The sequence below is a fragment of the Erpetoichthys calabaricus genome, chromosome 6 (assembly GCF_900747795.2).
Source record: "Erpetoichthys calabaricus chromosome 6, fErpCal1.3, whole genome shotgun sequence".
Lineage (NCBI taxonomy): Eukaryota > Metazoa > Chordata > Cladistia > Polypteriformes > Polypteridae > Erpetoichthys > Erpetoichthys calabaricus.
In genome coordinates this window covers 73645117-73665014 of record NC_041399.2, presented here as the reverse complement: position 1 = coordinate 73665014, position 19898 = coordinate 73645117, and the positions used below count along the sequence as shown (strand labels likewise).

Sequence of the window (19898 nt, the reverse complement as noted above, 5' to 3'; positions counted from 1 at the left end):
TCTAATTTTGTTATGATGCATATTGCATATTTTCTGTTAATCCAATAAACTTAATGTCACTGCTGAAATACTACTGTTTCCATAAGGCATGTCATATATTAAAAGGAAGTTGCTACTTTGAATGCTCAGCCAATGATAAACAAAAATCCAAAGAATTAAGAGGGGTTCCCAAACTTTTTCATATGACTGTAAATAACCAAATTTAGTAAGACAATAGTGGTGACACAAGACATTGCTTCTCACTCATGCTGGTGAGCCTTAGGGAAGCACATTTGATCAAATATAGTGTAGACTGCTGTGTTTGTGTTAGAAGGTTAAAGTGAGTGCAAAGTATTACAGAGGGCAAAGCGACAGAAAGGTGTTTGGGGATACAGTGATGTAAGGAAGCAAACAAAAGCAGGAAAAAATAAAAAGACAGGAATATGACCGAAGGCCTATAAACATTGACTGTCACATCATTGAAGACAAGTAGACAGGGTTACGGGGTGACTGGAAAACTCTGCATCGATTAGAGAAGAAATTTGATATCTAAACACATCCCTCCCTGAGCAAGAGCTGCAAAGGCCATGGCATGAATATATTAATAGTTTATACAGGCATTTAGAGAAGGTCAGCAGTAGAGGCCAATACAACATTAGACTTCTATAATGTTAAACTTTTTAGAAGCATGCAAAATATGTTGATAATCAAACACTTACAGTACAGAACTGCTGAACTTAGGAGCTGGGAGCTAGGCTGTGTTATAATAAAGGACTAGATGAACTGTCAAGTGTTCTTTAAAGAAAGAATGTGAAGCCCAAGCATGGAGTGGAGGGAGATTTCAGGCCAGAAAGCTACAGACAGCTGGTTTCATGAATGGACATGGGCACAACATAAGAGTTGCTCACTGTCCACAGACAGACATTGATACTGGAGTTACTGGTGTCTAATTATTTTCAGGTCCAGAAAATGCTATTATCGCAAGACAAACAAAGAGTTAGGTTCAAGCATGAGGAGTAAAATTTTGTCTATTCCAAAGGTGACTCCAGATTAAGACTGAGGAGTTTAGAAGGTTAAATGCAGGACTGAATTACTAGGTCTAAGATAGAGTGGTACAAGTTAAAGGAACATTGGGTTAGCTTAGGGAACACATAGGACCTGTACTGCTAAGGCACGCAACAGCTGAAATAAGGTGGTGTAGGAGAAGAACTGTTCAATTATGGAAATGAGGTATGGAGTTTAGGACAGGAAACATCCATCCATCCATTTTCCAACCCGCTGAATCCGAACACAGGGTCACGGGGGTCTGCTGGAGCCAATCCCAGCCAACACAGGGCACAAGGCAGGAACCAATCCCAGGCAGGGTGCCAACCCACCACAAGGAAACATTTAAAAGATAATGTATATGAATGAACAGTAATATTAGTATTTAAAAGATAAATTTAAAATTAATAGCATATTGGCAAAATGCCATAGTAAAATTAGAAATAAACTAAATTAAAACATCCGTCTCAACATCGTAAGTATGGAATTGGGAAGTGTAAGACACCGTGTACAACTACAGTGGACATAAAAAGTCTGCACACCCTTGTCAAACTCACAGATTGTATAATAAAAAAAATTAAACCAAGATAAATCTTGTCAGAATGTATTCCAACTTTATTGCAAAATGTCAATCTATACAAAGAAGATGAAAACAAATCACAAACTGTTGAAAAAGGAAAACAAAATATAAATATCTGGTTACATTAGTGTGCACACCCTTCAAGGATGTGGCTGCATTCAGAATCAACCAATAAGTCTCATCTCAAATTGCAGGTAGCATATACCTGACATTGATTAAAGTGTCGTTGATTGAGATCAGATCAAGTTTGGCTGTTCCTGTAGGATTATTCTGATACCCTCTTTGCTGCAAAATACTCCAAAAGTCATGGTGCGCAAAGAGCTTTCAAAAAATGAACGAGATCTCATCATTGAAAGGTATCAATCAGGACAGGGATATAAAAAAGTACCCAAAGCATTAAACATCTCATGGAGCAGGGTGAAGACAGTCCTCATCAAGTGGAGAAAATATGACTCAACCGTAACATTACCAAGATCAGTTTAGGTGGTGTGCACACTAATGCAGGCAGGTTTTTGTATTTTTTTCCCTCTAAAAACTTTGATTTGTTTTCACCTTCTTTGTATGGATTGCAATGTTTGCAATAAAGGTTAAAGAAGTTCTGACAGGACTTCTTTTGGTTTCACTTTTTAATCGCACAAAACCTGCCACTTTGGCTGGGGTGTGTAGACTTTTTATACCCATTGAATGATGTGAGAGAACCCTGGCTAAATGATTGAAATTAGTTTAATGAAACCAATATACAGTGGGGCAAAAAAGTATTTAGTCAGCCACCAATTGTGCAAGTTCTCCCACTTAAAAAGATGAGAGGCGCCTGTAATTTTCATCACAGGTATACCTCAACTATGAGAGACAAAATGAGAAAAAAAAAATCCAGAAAATCACATTGTCTGATTTTTGAAGAATTTATTTGCAAATTATGGTGGGAAAAAAAGTATTTGGTCAATAACAAAAGTTCATCTCAATACTTTGTTATACAGTAATCCCTCGCTATATCGCGCTTCGACTTTTGCGGCTTAACTCTATCGCGGATTTTACATGTAAGCATATTTAAATATATATATCGCAGATTTTTTGCTGGTTCACGGATTTCTGTGGACAATGATTTCATACAAGGGACGCTATTGGCAGATGGCTGAGAAGCTACCCAACCACAGCGCATATTATGTATTAAATAAAACTCCTCAAATATATTGTGAGCATGGGGGCTGATCGCACCCCTAGAGGACACGGCCGCTCCTCAAAAAACGCTGAAATATTACCTTCACAGTGCTCCCTTCTTTGCTGGGCTTACATGTGGCTGCTTTGCAAGCGATATGCTTCCCGCATGGTGCTTCCCATACTTAAAAGATCAAACAGTACGTATTGATTTTTGATTGTTTGCTTCCCCCCCCCCCCCCCCTCTCTCTCTCTCTCTCTCACATTCTCTGCTCCTGATGGGAGGGGGTGTGAGCAGAGGGGCTGTTTGCATACTGGCCTAGAGGATACGGATGCTTCTCTAAAAAATGCTGAAAAATGCTTGCTCCCTTCCTTGCAGCTACTTTGACCGGCGGTGCTTCGCATACTTAAAAGCCAAACAGCCCTATTGATTTTTGACTGTTTGCTTATTTCTCTCTCTCTCTGACACGCACTCCTTTGAAGAGGAAGATATGTTTGCATTCTTTTAATTGTGAGACGGAACTGTCATCTCTGTCTTGTCATGGAGCACCGTTTAAACTTTTGAAAAAGAGACAAATGTTTGTTTGCAGTGTTTGAATAAAGTTTCTGTCTCTCTACAACTTCCTGTGTTTCTGTGCAAATCTGTGACCCAAGCATGACAATATAAAAATAACCATATAAACATATGGTTTCTACTTCACGTATTTTTCACCTTTCGCGCGGGGGGGGTCTGGAACGCAACCCCGAACCCCCGCGATGGAGGAGGGATTACTGTATACCATTTGTTGGCAATGACAGAGGTCAAACATTTTCTGTAAGTCTTCACTCACTCATGATCTCTTCAAGATCATGTCTCGTCGCAGGATTTTCTTTTATAATTGAGAGATTTGATAAAGTCCCACAAGAGAAGATGGGCATCAAACTAAAATATACATGCAGAAAAGACATACCAATCTCTTAGTTACTATTATGAATTCAACTATTCATTTCATTACAGGGGAATTTCTACTTATTGCACCTGCCTACATGAAGCCATATTAAGCATGCACAAGCACTTCCAAGTAAGCATAAATAAGTAAGCACCAAGTCTGTGAAAAGAAAAAAAGACTTATGAAAAATAAAAAGATCAGAGACAACATTCCACCTTTTTGAGCCTTGAGCAATTATATCAACATTTGAAATATTAGTGACAGTATGCATCTTTTACAGATACATGCCATGAATCTTTCTGAAATACATCTACAACTTTTAAGCTTTCTTTTTAATGTGCTGCAGGGTGCTGTTCATTAACATCAGTGTTTAAGCAACATTAAATTATAAGCAAATCTACACAACTCTATTGTAATTTTTGAAGATGGGCCACAAATACTAAGATGGCACAATATCATAACAGCTGAAAATAAAAGTAAACCTGTATTTTATTCCAAAGTGTAAATGAACACACAGATTACCTCTTATTCTTTAACACTGAACAATGCACAAGTAAATTAAATTAAAAGAAACTGCTCTTTCACTGTACATACCTTTTACATCTGGGTCATCCACATGTGGTTCTAGGTTTTCAATCATTTCCTCTAGTTCCTTTCTCCGTGCACGACTAATAGAAGACATATTCTCTGTAGAAATGGGATTCTGGAAGCTTTTTTGAGTATCCTCAGTTGCTTCTTGTGACAGTAGTTCTAAATCCAGGTCAATCTGGGGAATAGGAGTTCGCCAGTAATGGAATGAGTTGTATAGTTCTTGATCTGGTATAGAGTCACTTGCTGCAACTTTGCTTCTATAACATGAGGGAACACAGTCTGAAGACAATGTGGGCAAAGTTTCCTTAGAGCTCTCAGAAGTCTGTAGTGAGTCTGAATTATCCAGGTCGTCTACAACGGGCAAGATGTCCTGCCCTTGCGGGTTGCAACAAACTTGTAAATCATAACCCTGGGTGTTCCCTGCTGGCATTACACTAAGTGAGCCTTGCTGGTCATAGAGTTCTTGACTGTTGTCCTCATGACAATTATTGCTTTCTACAGCTTCACAAGAATGAACATTCTGCATAATCACATAAGGCTGGTTGACCTCTTTAACTTCTGTTTCCTGTTGATGGTGTTCTTCTTTTGTACAAAGGATCCCTTTCTCACAGTAATCAGGATTAGACTCTTCTGAAATTCTTGATGTCGGTCCTGGATCCGAACTATAAGATAAGAAACTGTTAACTACGGAAAGTCTGTTGTGTCTATAAATACTTTTCAACTTTGAACTGAACAGCAGGTATTAACTTGAAACCATTTGATGGACATGACTGTCATTTAGCGCTGGGCGATATAGACTTAAATTGACATTGTGATTATTTTGAATCAAAATGTGATATTCAATATAACTCAAATACCTCAAAAGATTGAACATCAACACTATATAGACAAGCATGTACAAACTTGGTATGTTTTCTTCACTCTAATAGTATGAAATATTAGCAAAGGAAACTTTTTTTTTTTTAATTTAACAATTTCACAAATAGCTGTACCTCGAGAAAATATCTTAACACCCCCCCCCCCCCAATTTTTGTTTAATTCTCCTATACTTTTTAAGTTTGTATGTACAGTATTGCCTTCTTTGCGCATCTGTGTCTGCCAGTCAGTAAACACTGCTGTCTCCCCCTCTAGCCACTTGACTGTTTAATATAAGGAAACACAAACTAATGTTATTTCCTATTTTCTAAATATGAAGAAATACAGATCTTCAGTCTTACATTTGCATGTGTGGCCTAAAATAAATAATGAAACTGAACAGTTAACAGGAATGATGAGTAAAATACAACACAGTGCTTTTGACAGCTCAAGTGAAAATAGTTATGGAAAAAAAAAATCCAGTTCTTGAAACAGAATTACAAAACAAATGTAACTGCTCTTTCTTAACACTACAAGGCACAAAGTACAAAACGTGCAGGGTTGCCAGGTCCTGAAAAAATTTGCAGCTTAAGGACAGCTCCAAACTCACATAGTCGTGCAAGAAACCAGCCCAGTACCTGAGGTGCACAAACTATCACACCAAAAAGCAGAGGACAGGGCCTGCCTAAAAGATTTGAAAGCAGTGGATTAGGTACATGCCATCAAATACATACCATTAAAGAGCATGAAGAGATTTGAGAGCAATAAAGTAGGTGTAAAGGTCCAAACAGCAAGGGAGTGGGATCCTTAGTGATTGAAAGGTATGCTTAATAGAGAGGAGGAAAGGTCTGTAAAGCCACCCAAAACTGTGCATTGTTTTTAAAAAAAGAAGGAAAAAAAAACCGCACACACACACTTTTGTTTAGTACTGCATCTCTCATTTGTAATTAGAAAAAGACAAAGACGAATTTCTCCTCGATCCTTAGCCAAATGTGCTGATTTTATATGTAAACTTGTTAAGCAAATTAGCCTTATATCTTCTTGATAAAAATGGTGGCTTACAATAATAACAAGAATTTTATTTTCTTTTATGGCACGTGCAATATTGGTAAATGTTTTTGTGCATGTTTTATTATATATTATTATATTTTATTATATTACTATTAAAAAGTATATTTTAAGACCATTTTATCTATTTTAGTATTCTTTATGGTCACTGAACAATAAGTCTATAGAATTTCATTTTGTTAATAAAAAATGAACAGGTAGCACCTGTGGACTGCAATTTTATTATAAATATACCACTTTAATATAGAACATAAGGGTTGCACATGACTGGCTAGACAGGAGCTTTGTGTGTGTGGGGGAAAAAAATTAAAGGACATATAAAGCAAATCTGAATCATTTTCAAATTCAGCCTTAAAAAAAAAAAAAAACTGATCGGAGCATCCCTATTTCAAATACAATTCATGATCTAAATATGACACATTCACTTTACACTCAAGCAATAAGACATTACCTGCAACACTTCATCAAAATTATTATTTAAATACTGATGCAGGTAATAAGGATGACTGAAAAAAATCAATAACATATTTCATTTTATACAAAGATGCACAGACTAAAATATTTTTATTATCCTCTTTATGTGGTTTTTAGAAACTTTCAGCTTTACATAGCTATGTATAGAACCAAATAAATCACTTTATTAATAAAGTGGTCAAAGTCACAATAACTCATGACTATCATGTTGCTTTTTGAAAAGGGGGTGAGGCAAAAGTAAACTTAAGTTATTATATTTATTGCATGCCACTAATCCTTAGCTCAGTAATGAAGGCCCACCTGTTTGCTGATGTTGCATTAGTGTTATGCTCTTGTAATTCATTTCCATCTTTGAAGTACTGACCAGAACTTGTTGGACTGGCAAATGTGGAAATAAACTGGCCAAGAGACTGAAAAGCAGCCTGACGAACCTAAAATTAAATGCAAGTTTAAGTATACATTTTGAATAAAATATCCAAAAATAAAAAGGTAAAGAAGCGACTCTTTTTGGGACCATTGTTTCTATTTGAATTGCTGTTTATATAGATCTCATTACAAAGAATGTTACTAAACTTTATAAAATGGCCAAAAAAAAAAACACACACAGAAATGTGTATGATAACTGTATACATGTTAAATGAAATTGTATAAACATTTTAGACAGGAAATATTCATTTGCCATTTTAGAGTTCTTCAGCTTGACATGAATAGCTCAAGTTTTTTAAATCTGTCAACAATATGTAGTATTTGTTCCTATGTATAGCTAGCAGGGAACATATCAATGCTTCTCCCTGAAATACAGTTTGATCTGCCAAAGGAGCATTAAACATAGCTCAGATATCACAACTCCTCTCCTTCTGAATCTAAAACCAGTATAAATCTCCCAACTTCTGACCTCCTTTTCTCTGAAAATGTGCAATACTTGCCAGTTCTGATTATCCTTTGCACATCTGCCTGCTTCATTCTCTCAATATGTTTTGAATATCTGGTGCGTGGAAATTACATTACAAAAAGAGCATTATCACTTAAATTTAAATAAAGAAGATTTTTTATGAAGTAATGTTTTTCATTTATCTTCATAGCAAAATTACTAGAGTTTACTACACAATATTTGCAATTTTCATCTCACATTTCTTAATACCCACCACCTATTCTGCATGTAATTTATGTATAATACTATAAATGAATAATTACTAACCAGTCAAAATAATAATGTGACCCATAAAAGCTATGATTTGAAATTTAGCAAATACTAAAGGTGGGATTGAATTTGAACCTTTTACAATTTTTAGAATTGGAGTTGAAAACATTTTCAATGAATCCAGAACCCCTGGTATTCTGTTGCAATTAAATGAAAGACAAAATTTGTTAATTTGTTAACTGTAAAACTTTATAGATGTCTCATGGAGTTTGATTAAAAAGCAAAATATTTCTTTATTTTGGTAAGAATGTCCAAAAAAAAAAAAAAAAAAAAGAAACTGTTCCATTTCCTCTCAACACATCACCTTAAGCTTGGTTCCTAAACCACTTAGCAACTGGGTGTTTAATAAAGGCTTCTTTACTTTCAAATTATTTTGTTCAACACCAGATTTAGGACAACACAAACAACATATAGTAGTCATGTCACTGGCCAATGTGCTCCACCTTTAATAGGTGCCATACTCCTAAGTCCAAATGCCACTGAGGCAGACATCCACAGAAGTGGGATCAACAGTGAAGGCTTTTTACATACAGTCCATTAAATAAAACAAAACCAAGGAGGTTCGTCTTTCATCATCTAAATTGCAAACCTTTACACAAACAATAAGAGCACAGCACAAGTGATGGAAGAAAAAATGCATCTGATTTGGAGTAGCTAATAATTAAGATGAAAGAACAACAGATATGAGAGGATACAGTATGTCTGGAAATAAAGGAATGCCTAAGTAAGAATTACAAGAGTTTAGTAAAACAAGTGGAGAGTAAAATTATTAACAAAATGGATATTGCTTGGGGTACAACTCAAGTCAGTGAAACATCTATTAACAACCCGTATTACACGTTTAAAACAAAATGGCCAGTACTACAGATAAAAGGATGATCATCTTAGAAAACATAAGCAACATGACTCAGAATAAACTGGTATTCCAGACACAATGGTGCTTGGAAATGTTTTTCACTCAAATTCTGGGCAAGGTCATTGAGGAAAATTACTAAATTGAGTATGCATGTCGCTTACCTGGGAATGTTCTCCACGGACTTTTACCATTAAATGTGATAAAATGTGCTGTTCTATTCCAAAGAAAAAGGAGACATCCCTTCCATTCCAATCTAGTGGCAAAGAAACCATCAGAAATAGGGCAGCACACTAAAAATTACATCATAAGTCCAACCCTAATGAAGCAGATGCCACTTTTATTCCAGTTGTCTAGTAATAATAGATGACATACTGGTATCAAAGGCACAAGTGGAGCAAAGACTCAAAGTCTGTCTGGTCTTTTCAGGATGAAAGAGTTTGCTTATATCAGAAGCAAGGAGAAAAACTAGTGAAGTGAGTTACAGTGAACATTCCTTAACAAATGAGTTCAGAACTGGAAGCAGAACCATTCAAAACAAGAAGGCAAATTGCACATAGTACAATGGTGAACTTAACTTTGAGAGTGTGGGAAGTGAAAATGTATCAAGACTCAGCATTAGCCAGAAAGAAATATGGAATATGAGGATTGAGCACATTTAAAAGGGAATTTTAAACTCTACAATGCTACTCAGTTCAATTTACATGGTCATTTTCTGGTTTTGCTCCAGAAGTGTGGTTCTCTGTTTTCATTTTATCACTCAAAATACCCTGCCCACCCAAAAGCACCAGATTTCTTTTCTAACTGTGGTTCAGTCATTTTTAAGGATTAAAATATTATAAACAATTAACTATTAAAAATCTTGCATGAACTTTCACCACCTAAAATGTCATCCTACAAGCTCCTTCAAATAAGACGTGCTACTAAGGTGACAAAGAAAAAGAAAAAAAACAACTGCTGATAAAACATTAGCAACATACATTTTCTGAGAGCTGGAACACTACTATGCATCACACTTTACATTTTTCCAAAAACTACAGAGATCCAAAGATGGCACTCACCCATCTGGAAGGGTCACTGATGAGGTTAATAAAAAGTGCAGAGAGCTTTGTCCTTCGAATTTCCTGAGATGTTGCAGAGGAAACTGTCATGAAACATTCAGCACAGGCTTTCCGCACACCCCAGACATTATCAGAACAGAGCTGAAAGAATCTAGGCAGCTGTACAGGAAGAATGAGGGTGGAAAAAACAGTAAATCAGGGTCCTGCAGCTTCCCTTTCTGTGCAACAGCCAAGATGCCCAAGCTTAGCTTTCAGACACTGTTCTTTGTAAACATTAAGTCAATGCCGAGTAAAGCAACACATGCCAAACTAACAAATAGATTAAATTCATGCATTCATTTTTCATTTACTCTATCCTTGTCAGAGCTTTTTAAATGTATTCGAGCACTAGAAAGAATAACCAGTGCAGGATGCAAGACCAATTTAACAAAGGGCACAATGCCCTAACACACACACAGGAACAAAACTTTTTAACTGAAAGAGACAAATGCAAAAAAAACTCCAGAAGGCATTCCAGATAGGAAATTAAACAGGCCATGTCCGGTAAAGCACCAGCATTACTGCATATGCTGCTCCATATTTTTACACTGATAACACTTGTCTATTAAGAAACAAGTTAACACTGTTCCAGTCCATTAAAATAAAGGTTTCGGGTAAGTCTATAATTCATGTGTGGTAAGGCAGAGGATTCTGTTCAAAGCAGGATTTAAGACATCATGGCTTTCATGTCAGTTTCCAGTTATGGAGGACAAAACTAGACAGGTGAAAAAGAAATATTAGGAAATGGGTTGCATCCTAGGATACAGAAAACTCAAAGCTGGGAGCCAGTGCAAGATTCCTCACTGGAATGAGTAAAACCTAACTGAGCCAAAAAGAAAGCAGTCACAGAGCTTAATTGACATGGTCTGATGCTTGTTCCAGCAAGGGGGAATGAAGGGGGAAAGGTGTACAGACCACATGTTCAGTTTTTATTTCAGCAAGCCTAAAGCTAATTATGCTATGTAAGACAAAATGGTCAATGGTGGCTTCTACTTACAAATACAGTGAACAACAGGAGGTAAAATAACTAATATAAAATAGCAAAATGCTTTTGGACTTGCTTTTATTTTATTGCTTATTGAACACTACAGAGGAGATTTTTGACTGAGGTTCTTTAAGCTGCCAGTAAATTTATTTGCATACATTTTTATTACTATTACAACGGTTTAGTTTTTCTTACATGGAAACATTCCTCCCAAGCTAAAAGTAAACACTTTTTTTTTAATTAAATTCATTATGTCCAAAGACAATTAATTATATCAAAGTTATTAGAAATGGAGGTATAGAACAGTTATGTTCTTAAAAAGCTGTCCTTTAAATAGGACACTGGTACATAATGAGTTTTAATATACTGATGTGCGGAGTTAGAAATGTTTAGTATGACCCAACAGCAGTCACACTGAGGAACTGTAATTTACTTAGAGACCTCTCAAAGCAGAGATCATGTTATACATTCATATAGCTTACCAGGAGCTCTTCTGTGGCTTCTCTGCCTACCACACTGCAAATGTCTCCAAAATTTGCTGCACATACCTAACAAAAAAAAAAAAAACTATCATTGTATATAGCAGGTGAATAAAGTATAATCCATCTACTGTATACAAACCTATAAATTATAGTGGTTTATTACTTCCATAAAACCTATAATTAATTTTAACCAAATAGAAATTAAATAGTTTACTACATTTTTCTACAACATATGTTTGAATGTTAGTTTCTTTAAAAAAAAAAATTAATGAACTTATGAAACTTCAATAGCTCTTCTCTTAATATTTTAAAAAAGTCATTAAAGAAAGAATAGGTTACTAGACAAAAATCTAACATCATTTGTAAATAACTGCTGTTTATACTCACCTTACGAACATGAAACATTCTACAGTCACAACACATCTCACAAAACCTGGGCAGGAAAAGTCTCTCCGTTATATCTTTACCCACCATGGGTGCCATTTTACAAATAATCTTAAAAAAAAAAAAAAAAAAAATGTAGTTAGGAAACCTTGAAATTGTTATATTAGATTAAAAAGTAAATATTTGTTTAATACTTGACATTATATGTTGTTCTTAACATTTCTTATGAACAGCTATTTAAATTATAACCGCAATCACTACTCAAAAAAGCATCTAACAAATGTTATTTAAAAAAAAAAAAAAAAAGATAACCATTATTTATTACGAACTGTGATCATAATGTTGAAAATCAAATAAAAAAATGATACAATGGATAAAAAAGGAATACAAAAGCAGACAAGACAAACATTATTAAAAAAACACATACATGGTGTAACATTTAGGTGTGTTTGGAAGCCAAGATAACAAATATGAAATATGGAGCATTGCACATTTTTTACTTACATTATCCACAAGTCAGCAATCACATTTTTGTTTATTAAATATTTTTGTAGCAATGATTAATACTGAAAAATAACAGTAATAAGATAATGCAATTACATGTGTTTATAGATTACAATAAATATGTGCTTTATAATAGTAACATATTTCATATAGTTAAAGACTACACAGGCTTGTGATGGAGCAATAGATTTCATACACAGCAGATTCCAATTCAAGTGATGAAAAAACATTATGAATTGATGTGTTTTAGTGGTAGTGGGTCTGTGATGAACTGTTGTTCAATTTTCTTAAACATAATATTTTGAAAGTATAGTAATCCCTCGCTATATCGCGCTTCGACTTATGCGGCTTCACTCTATCGCAGATTTTATATGTAAGCATATTTAAATATATATCGCAGATTTTTCGCTGGTTCGTGGGTTTCAGTGGACAATGGGTCTTTTAATTTCTGGTACATGCTTCCTCAGTTGGTTTGCCCAGTTGATTTCATACAAGGGACGTTATTGGCAGATGGCTGAGAAGCTACCCAACCAGAGCGCGTATTACGTATTAAATAAAACTCCTCAAATATATTGTGAGCACGGGGGCCGTTCGCACCCCTGGAGAATACGGCCGCTCCTCAAAAAATGCTGAAAGACTATCTTCACATTACTCCCTTCCTTGCTGGGCTTACTTGTGGCTGCTTTGTCAAGCGATATGCTTCCCGCACGGTGCTTTGCATACTTAAAAGATCAAACGGCACGTATTGATTTTTGATTGTTTGCTTCTCTCTCTCGCTCTGACATTCTCTGCTCCTGACGGAGGGGTTGTGAGCAGAGGGGCTGTTCACACACTGGCCTAGAGGATACGGACGCTCCTCTAAAAATGCTGAAAGACTACCTTCACATTGCTCTGTTCCTTGCAGCTGCTTTGTCCGGCAGGGCTTCGCATGCTTAAAAGCCCAAACAGCCCTATTGATTTTTGATTGTTTGCTTATTTCTCTCTCTCTCTCTCTCTGACATTCTCTGCTCCTGATGCGCACTCCTTTGAAGAGGAAAAAATGTTTGCATTCTTTTAATTGTGAGACGGAACTGTCATCTCTGTCTTGTCATGGAGCACGTTTAAACTTCTGAAAAAGAGAGACAAATGTTTGTTTGCAGTGTTTGAATAAAGTTCCTGTTTCTCTACAACCTCCTGTGTTTTTGTGCAAATCTGTGACCCAAGCATGACAATATAAAAAAAACATATAAACATATGATTTCTACTTATCGGATTTTCACCTTTCGCGGGGGGTTCTGGAACGCAACCCCCGCGATCGAGGAGGGATTACTGTATACCCAATAGAGTAGTATTCAATAATTATCAAAACCAAAAAAAAAATACAAAATGACTAATACTAGCATAATATCACTATCAATATTATCCTATGAAGGGAGAAAAGCAATTGAAATATGTTGCCTATCTAGGAATAAGTGATGAGCAAACTCTGCAGTGTTCTCTTCGCCTAGAGTTCAGAGAAATCACAGAAGCATTTGCAAATATCTCTGAACTCTTCGAAATGCACTGAAGTTAATGAGGATGGACTAACTGATCTAGATTTGACTGGATTATAATGGTGCAATCATATTTCAAGTGTCCCTGAAGGGTAAAGGAAATGTCTGCCAAACACACTGGACTAATTACTATGGCCAAAGAGGTGACCTGAGCTGTGCCTAGAGGTCTATATCACAGAGGACCTAAACTGGTCCAAATACACTGACACCTTGGAAATGAAGGCAGATCAACATTTTTACTACTTCAGACACCTCAGGGAATTCAGACTGCCTTTCCAGTTACTAAAGAACTTCTATAAATCTACCATTAAAAGTATCCTGACAAGATGCATTACCGCCTTGTTTGGGATCATCATGGTCAGCTAAATGCATCACTGGGCTGGGTGTATACTTCACGCGACGCATGCTCCAAGGGACGCTCCTGCTACGGAAGCGTTTTACTGTTTATACTTGCGCGCATACTTTACGTAAATCTGGAGGAATCCACCAGGTGGCAGAGCGAGATATTATCACGGTGAGAAGAGGTTCAAGCTTTGCTGTGTTGTGAATTGCCTGGAACACACATTAAATTCCAATGACACCCTACCGCAATATCTCTGAAAAGGATATTTAATGAGTCATTTTAGTGTCACCAAATCTGCATATCTTTGGAAGGAAACCGGAGCACACTGCGGAAACCAAGCAGGAAAACATGTAAACTCCAGGCAGGGAATACCAGTGACGTGACTCCCTGTGAGACAGCAGCACTACGGCTCCACCACCGTGTCACCCATATGTGCATAATTATTAACAGTGTTCATTATTTAAACGAAATTAACGATTTATCTATAAAATATAACAAACATACTTTAATGCATTTCATCATGAAAGTGATATCAAGTATAAATCTTAGGATTCTAAATGTGCAGATCATAAATTTAATGTGTTCTGTGCTGCTGTCAGGTGAGGAGGAAGTCCCAGAAAAAAAGACGGCACAAAAGATGGTATATGAGACTTTTAAAATTTATCGTGTCATTACAATCGGGACTATGCGACGCTTGAATATAAAAGCACTGCTTTTTTTCATTTGTATGTCGGCATTTTGCTTCAGCACATCGAATATCGAAGCACGCAGATCGAACCTACTAGGATCCGCATAGCGGCTTTCTGTCACATGTAGATAGTAAACAGAGACTCTGATGTCACGTTCTTACTTTTATTACACTGCGCCCCCCGACTTTTTGCTGGTACTGCAACTTGCGCACGCATCGCGTTAATTTCTGAGGACCTGCTCAGAGGATGCGTCAAATGAACGCAGTGAACACATGGCAGCCTTGATGCGTGCTCGTATGTGTTCTGAGCTTGAAGTATAAACGAGCCGTAAAACTTCCAGGGCATCTACACCAACCAATGCCAGACCGGGTCAGGTCAGGGAATGTCCGCACTGGTACAGTGCGTTGCCACATCGACCACACGACGAAACAGCGTGGGATCCTGGTTGGCAACCCCCCAGGCAGACAAGTGGTCTAGTCCTCATCCTTCGGAAACATCCATCTATCTGCCGTACACTTGCAAGCCCAGACACTCAAGACTCATCACCCCCGATCAGAGCCTCCATTGGCTATGCAAAGATCACAGTATTGTCAGCAAAGTTAAGATCAGTAACTCTTTCTTCACCGACAGATGCCAAACACCCAATCCATGCAAGCATCGGACAGAGAAGGAGCAAGAACACACCCTGATGAACCCCAGAATCAACTGGGAAAAACAGAGCTTCTGCATCCACTCTTCATAACTCTCATGGTACTAGTGTACAGACCGGCCATAATATCCAGCAACCTTGAGGGGATCCCACGAAGTCTCAGGATGTCTCACAGGGCAGCTTGATCAACCAAGCCAAATGCTTTATGAAAATCAACAAAGGCTGCTAAGAAACTGTTGATATTCATGTTTGTGCTCCATTTGAACTCTCAGTGCCAGGATTTGGTAGAGGGTAGACTTCTTAGGTGTAAAACCAGATTGCTCCAGTTGTGAGTAAGTTATCACAGATCCTATTGATGATGACCCTAGCAAGGACCTTACCTGGCACCGAGGGCAGTGTTATCCTCCTGTAGTAGCCGAAATTAAGTGATCACCCTTCCCTTTCCAGATAGGGATGTCAAGTCCCGTTTTCCAGTCAGTTGGAATGACACCAGTCTCCCAAATGAAAGCAAAAATTGCTTGCAATGCCAAGAGGACAACCTTACCACAAGCCTGGAGAAGCTCACCCCAGATACCACAGATCTTTGCAGTCTTCCCTACCCTCACCTAGTTCACCACTTGTGCAATCTCAGTGTGATTGGGTGGTTCACAGCTAATTGGAGGATCCGCCTCAAGAACCACAGACCAGAGATATTCAACAACCTAGCCAGAGGATCAAATTCTTTAAACAACTGCTCAAAGTAGCCAGCCCAGTGGGTCACAACTGCAGTGTCATCCGTAAGGACTGTTCCATCATCTGCCCTGACTGCGACTCTCCAAAGAACAGATTTAGATGTGCGTAATGTTTCAATTCCACTGCAAGCAGGACGTGGGTCACTAGACCATAGCTGGTGCGTCACTTGCTCACAGATTCCTGTAACAAACACCTCCTTATCTACCCTCAAAGCCCTCACAGCCATCCTTCTCCGTTCCCAACACAGACCAGAGTTGCCATCAAGCCTTGCGCTGCGACGCAGAGTGCCCTGCAAGACGAAACACTTCCTTCTGGGAAAACTGGCAACACCAACACAACCCTCAGCAACTTTCAGGGTCTTGTCACAGAAGGTCTCCCACATCACATTAGGATCGGCAGTTACACCCAACTCTGTAAGTTCCTCACAAAAACTGCATGTAAACTTGTCACAAACAGTCTAATCTTGGAGTCTGGCCAGGTCCAGCCTCATTTTCCTAGAAGGTGATAGCCTAGTGGCCCTAAGTTGGGTCTTCAGAGTAGCAACAAGTCAGTGGTCAGAATTCACAAACTAGGCACTTCTGTAGACCCTGCAGTTTTGTAAGAGCCACCAGCATCCGCCCACAAGGATGTGATCAATCTCCTTCGCCACACCACCAGTATTGGAGTACCAAGTCCAACAGTGAGGCTCAGGGCGCTGGAACCAAGATCCAGCGATGCACAGAACCTGACCTTTTGCAAAATCAAGGAACATGGAGCCACTTTCACTCCGGTCACCAGACCCATGGGGACCAACACAGCCCTGTCAGTGCCAGTGCTTGTATTGAAGTCACCCATGACCAGAGGAGTGTCACCTTGTGGGCACCATCAACCACCAATCGAAGTTGCAAATAAAATGTCTCTTTCACAGAGACATCACCCACTGCTGTCGGAACACACATTGAGACAACAGACAAGGCACCCAGAGAGTGCCATAAACTTAGTCTCATAATATGCTTGTTGAAAGGAGTGACATCGGATAGCATCGGAAGGAGCCAATCCACTACAGTAACAGCTACTACCCGAGTACAACAGCCATCAGATCGACCAGACCAATGAAAGGTGTACCCACCTACAGAGATCTGGCCAGTCCCAGGTCTGCGCACCACACTGAAATGTGGAGTTTACGCAGCTCCTCCGACAGATGATCATCATGCCAGAGACATGACATTCCATGGACCTACCCAAACAGGTCACCTCAAATTAGGACCCGAGTGCTGGCATGCAGCGGGCAATGCCTCAGCACCACACCAGTTCTCATCCCAACAGGCCTGACCCCCTTGATTCTCTGATGGTTTTGTCTCTTCCGGGGATAGGGCTCATGAGGGCTTCCCTCCATTCTCTTCATAATGCAAGCAGCCTTCGCAACAGAGCTACTCCTGCGGAGAACAGAAAGAGGTCCTCTCTGTCATCCCAGGGCTGCATGAAGTTTTTTTTTATTTTTCCCCCTGCCACCAACCCCCATGAGTTCCCTGCAGGTTGGAGGACCGCTTGCAGGGCCGGATGCAGTTTAACATCATACCCAGAACCAGTGCAAAGAAAATTATCGATTACACTAGCCACTCCTACAACGGCCTCTTTTCAGTGCTGAGGTGAGATTCCACTGCCTAAAGCCCAGTTCAGGGAGACTGAGGAGAAGCTTTCCCACAGTCCATCTGCATCTTGAAAAAGGAAAATATCTAGAAATACAGGGTGCCCTATTGTAACTCTCTTACACCAAGTTATTTAAGTTACTAAACTATGTATTTAGATATTTAATATTGATCACATCTCATATATATTTCTCTTCTGGTTTGTCCCACTTCCATTTCAAAACCGGTCATGCCCACACGGCATTTCTCGTTCCTATCCGTCCTCTTCCAAACCCTTCCCCTCGCTGCCTGCAGCCTCCCATACACCTTGCTATTTTCGTTATACTGCGACGGTTGTTTCCGAAGCCTTTGTTATAAAATGAACGACAGTATCTTCTCTGTCGACAGGTTTTTGTACAACATCATGTTATGGTTTACCCACTTTTATTCCCTTACAGAGACATTGGCTGGCACAAAGATTTACAACATGATCCCGATAAAAGAACCGCCAAGCGAATAAGGCTTACTCAATGCCAATTTTACACGTACAGATTAGCAATTAGGAATACATTTAGTATTTTGCACTCCAGCGACAAACTATTCCAACAGTACTTTATAGATGTGTATGTTAAAACGGAGGGCGCCCGTCTCAACTATCTCAGATAAGATCAACAAGATCTGCGTGTGGAACAATACAAAGGACTATCAGACACACTGCAAGCAAACACTGAAAATAACATACGTGTAGGCAAAATGATCGTATTACTATCCACATTTCCAGGAAGTCCAAGATGCATGCAACAAAGCTAACAGCAGAACTACCTTCTCAATGTTTACCACAACAAGACCCAGTTGCTCAACTTTACTGTAATATTAAATCTCTCGACAGTGACGCCCCAATAACTTGCTGTAAGTGCAATACTTAGCGTCACAAACGACGATTCTCTACATATTAACAACAAACTTCTTGATCTTACACAGGGTGAAAAAGTGACCTTCAAGAGTGTAGATACAGTAGTCAGTGACGATCCTAATGATCAACTAATGTACCCACAACAGTTTATACACACCCTCACATCAACTGGCATACCTCCCCATATCCTTCATCTGAAGGTGGGAGCTGTAGTTATGCTCCTCTGAAATATTATGCCATCAAAAGGTCTTTGCAATGAAACAAGACTCATCGTTACCCGAATACATACAAATATTATTGACTGCAAACTGATCGCGATCCAAAATTCTGAAACAATCTTCATTCCCAGAATCTCTCTCCTTCCTTCTGACACCAATCTCCCCTTTACATTTAAACATACACAATTCCCACTCAGACTCGCCTTCTCCATGACTATCAACAAGTCCCAAGGACAAACGTTTGCAAAGATTTCGTTAATCTACAACAACCAGTCTTCAGCCACGGTCAGTTCTACGTGGCTTTTTCTAGGGTTAGATCTTTCGACTCATTATCTGTTATCTCTACAAAAACATCTATTCACGACTACATCTTTCAAGAAGTATTTATTTTTTCTTGATTTCTGAATTCAGCTAGTATTTATAATTCTAGTAATGATTTTAACTATTATAAATCACATACTGTTATTGTCTTTTATATTTTTCTTAAATGCTCAGTCATTGTAGCTAAGTAACCAAGCCTTTCGGTACATATTGTGCTGTATCAATAATGTGTATGTGACAAAATTTTATTTGATTTAAGCTATAAAGCACATTAGCAAATCCTCATCTGAAATACTGGGAGTAGGTTTGAATTGAGTATTACACAAAAAAAAAAAAAAAATCACAGCATTACATAAGGTTCAGCAAAGAAAGTTTAGCATATAGAAGAGGAGATATGAATGAAGAGTTCAAAATTACAACGGGAATTAATACATTGAATTTTCACCTTTTATTTTAAAATAAATTTCAATAAAAACATAAGGCATAAATGAAAGTTTATTAAAAGTAAATTTTGAACAAATGCTGGAAGGTTTTTGTTCCACTCAAAAAAGCTACCAATACGATTAAGGGCAGCATAGGCAAGGGTGGGTGTACACTGGTGAAAATTAAACAATAGAAATCTGTCAACCGGTTGAAATTTTTGTGTATCTTTTCTACCGTGGTTCAGTACATCAGGAAGCTAAATTTGTTACTTGTCCTTCTGACACAAC

General features: G+C 38.2%; 1 protein-coding gene across 3 annotated transcripts in view; it reads right to left on the bottom strand.

Annotated features, from left to right (window-relative positions):
- ppp4r1 (protein phosphatase 4, regulatory subunit 1) overlaps positions 1-19898 on the bottom strand; it is a 96036-nt gene that overhangs the window by 45893 nt on the left and 30245 nt on the right. For all 3 annotated transcript variants that reach the window (XM_051928870.1, XM_051928871.1, XM_051928872.1), the window contains 5 exons: positions 11684-11791; positions 11297-11362; positions 9791-9949; positions 6976-7106; positions 4282-4940 (listed from right to left, as the gene is read on the bottom strand). In XM_051928870.1, coding sequence (XP_051784830.1) covers positions 4282-4940; positions 6976-7106; positions 9791-9949; positions 11297-11362; positions 11684-11791 — 1123 coding nt within the window. The remainder of the gene's footprint in view (positions 1-4281; positions 4941-6975; positions 7107-9790; positions 9950-11296; positions 11363-11683; positions 11792-19898) is intronic.